The sequence below is a fragment of the Charadrius vociferus genome, unplaced genomic scaffold, assembly GCF_000708025.1.
Source record: "Charadrius vociferus isolate BGI_N301 unplaced genomic scaffold, ASM70802v2 scaffold711, whole genome shotgun sequence".
Lineage (NCBI taxonomy): Eukaryota > Metazoa > Chordata > Aves > Charadriiformes > Charadriidae > Charadrius > Charadrius vociferus.
In genome coordinates, this window is record NW_009646852.1 from 861237 (window position 1) to 863633 (window position 2397).

At 62.4% G+C, this 2397-nt stretch overlaps 2 protein-coding genes across 2 annotated transcripts in view; one reads left to right on the plus strand and one right to left on the minus strand.

Annotated features, from left to right (window-relative positions):
• Positions 1-2: 2 nt before the first annotated feature.
• Positions 3-212, plus strand: MRPL43 (mitochondrial ribosomal protein L43; the record flags this gene model as incomplete). Its single annotated transcript, XM_009894263.1, has 1 exon — positions 3-212. A coding segment is annotated over one exon (210 nt), but the record flags the coding sequence as incomplete, so codon positions are not given.
• A 1634-nt stretch (positions 213-1846) lies between these two features.
• The window catches only part of SEMA4G (sema domain, immunoglobulin domain (Ig), transmembrane domain (TM) and short cytoplasmic domain, (semaphorin) 4G), a 6928-nt gene continuing 6377 nt past the window's right edge, over positions 1847-2397 (minus strand). The window contains exon 14 of the mRNA XM_009894264.1: positions 1847-2391. Coding sequence (XP_009892566.1) covers positions 1847-2391 — 545 coding nt within the window. The remainder of the gene's footprint in view (positions 2392-2397) is intronic.

Genomic DNA, 2397 nt, shown 5'->3' on the forward strand with positions numbered 1-2397 from the left:
GTGGGACGGGCCGGCAGGGTCTCAACGCCAGTAAGACGAGCGAGGAGATGTTGCAGCTGGCCACCAAACTGGCTGGCCAGTCCGGCCTGGACATCATCCGCATCCGCAAGCCCTTCCACACCAACAACCCCAGCGTCCAGGGCCAGTGGCACCCCCTCACCAACAAACCCTCCGCCCTCACTGTCCGAGGCCCGCGCCTGCAGCCCCAATAAAGCCTACACCCCATGCCTCCGCGTACATCTATCCTCCTGCCCACAGAGAGATGCTGCCACGCCACATCTAGACAGAGCCATGTTTATTGCTGGGGGACATGTGGGGCTGTGAACGAGGGCTGCCAGGCACGGAGGGTGATGCCCCTCCTTGGGGGGGTTGGTGCAGTGCTTGGGGGTGGATCTCTTCCCCCTTGCAGCAAAAACAAGGGTGGGGGCAGAATGGGAGAACCAACGCATCCAGTTTGCTTTTTCCCACTAAGCCTTGCTCTTTCCAGGGCAGGACAGCCTGGGCTTCAGCCCATTAAGGACTCCAGGGGCTGCCACCCCGCTCCTGCCCCCCACTACAGAGCTGAGCTCTGGGCAATGTCCTAATCCTGGAGATGCTGGTGAGGAATGCAGGGGAGGATACATATCCTTGCACATCTGTCCCTCCCCAGCTTCTCCACTGTTGCCACCCTGTCCCTGGGGCGTGAGATGCTTTTGTCACCCCGGTCCCTCAGGTTCCCCCAGGAGGTGGCAGGAGCAGAGGTAGTCGGGGGAATTTAGCGACAGTGGCAGCCCCTGGAAAGTGCCATGAAGAGCCAGAGGCCCCAGAGGGGGGCAGGCTCTGGTCCAGGGCTTCTCCTCACTGTGTGAGGACATTTCCCCTCCCACACATTGTTCCACAGGGGACAGGGCTGTGCCTGAACTCATTTCTCCAACAGCACCACATGCAGGAGTGCAGCAGCATGTGGTGTCCAGGGCTGCGGAGGCACTGCAGATGCCAGGGAGACGTGGGTGCTGCACTGGTCCCTTGCCAGGCTGTAGGGCATGGCGGTGGCTGCTGGTGCATCTTGCTGTCTGCTGCTGCATCCTGCTCTTCCCTGCAGTGCCCTGGGGGAAGTGGGCAGAGCCCTGTCAGGGTCGGAGGCCCCGGGGGTGCCACTTCCCCAGGGCACCCAGCCCTCCATTTCACCTGGGGCCTCCTCACAGTGGGCACACACCACTCCATCAGCTGCTCCGGGGCGTTCGGGGACATCGGGCTCCTCGCCCCGGCTCAGTCCCTCGCCGAATCATCCTCTCCCAGAGAGGAAACCCTGGGGGGGCAGACATGGGAGAGTGGGCAGGGGCTGACAGCCACCGAGTCCCCACAACATGAGATGCCACGTGCCAGGAAGGGACCCCGCACCCTACGAGAGGCACAGGCACCTCGGGGCAGCCCCCAGCCCCCCCTCCCCATTCCTCACCCACCTCTCAGCAGCTCTCTGGCTCCTGTGCGCTTAGGGATGCCCAGCGGGGCAGGCGGAGTCCACGTGTCCACAACATTTCTCATGCCTGGACGGACAGACAGACAGAAACTCCCTCCCCCTGGTGTCCACCTTTAGCCAGGCACCAGCTCCTGCCTCCAGCTCGTGGCCACCGTCAGTGGGTTTTTATACATAAATAGAGCTCCCAAATTTAAATAGATTATTTTTCTTTTCTCTTTTTCTGTACAGCGAGTCTCAAAAGTGAATGAAAAGCCAAAGGCTGAGCCTGGGCCCAGCCCAGCTCTGCCATCCAGGAGGTAGTTTTGCCTTGTAACACTGCTGGCAGGGGGTGGGGAGAAGGGTCTGGAGGGGAGGAGGGTCCCGCTGGCAGGACCCCCCTCCCGGCCCCTACACGGAGCTCTCATCCAGCTTCTCCACCAGCTGTGTGTGTTTCCGCTTCTCCAGCATCTTGCTGAGCTCCTCGGTGAAGGACGTGTTGTAGAGTGGTGAGGCCAGCGGCTCCTCCTGCTGCTGTAGCAGCATGTAGCTGTTGCCATTCATCTTGCGGAGGACGTTGGGCAGAGCCCCCACGCCGTTGGTGAGCTCAGCCGGCAGCGGCGGTGGTGGCGGCAGTGGGGGCCCAGCTGCTGGCAGCTCCTTCACCGGGGAGGTGGCAGCCGTGGGCGCCTCACCGGGGATGATCCGTAGGCAACCGTCAGGATAGGCGAGCTCCTCCTCCTCCTCCTCTGGGTGGCCCTTGCGCAGGCAGTTGGCTGAGACAGTCTGCAGCTCCACGCTGGATGGCCGCGGCTCCCCCAGGATGTACTTCCCCTTGCGCTTCTCCAGGCAGGACATGTAAAGGAGGCCAGCGCTGAGCACGGCGCATAGCACCACCAAGGCGACGATGGCAGAGATGTAAGCCACCTTCATGTCACCAGCTGCCTGGCTGGCAGCGTGGG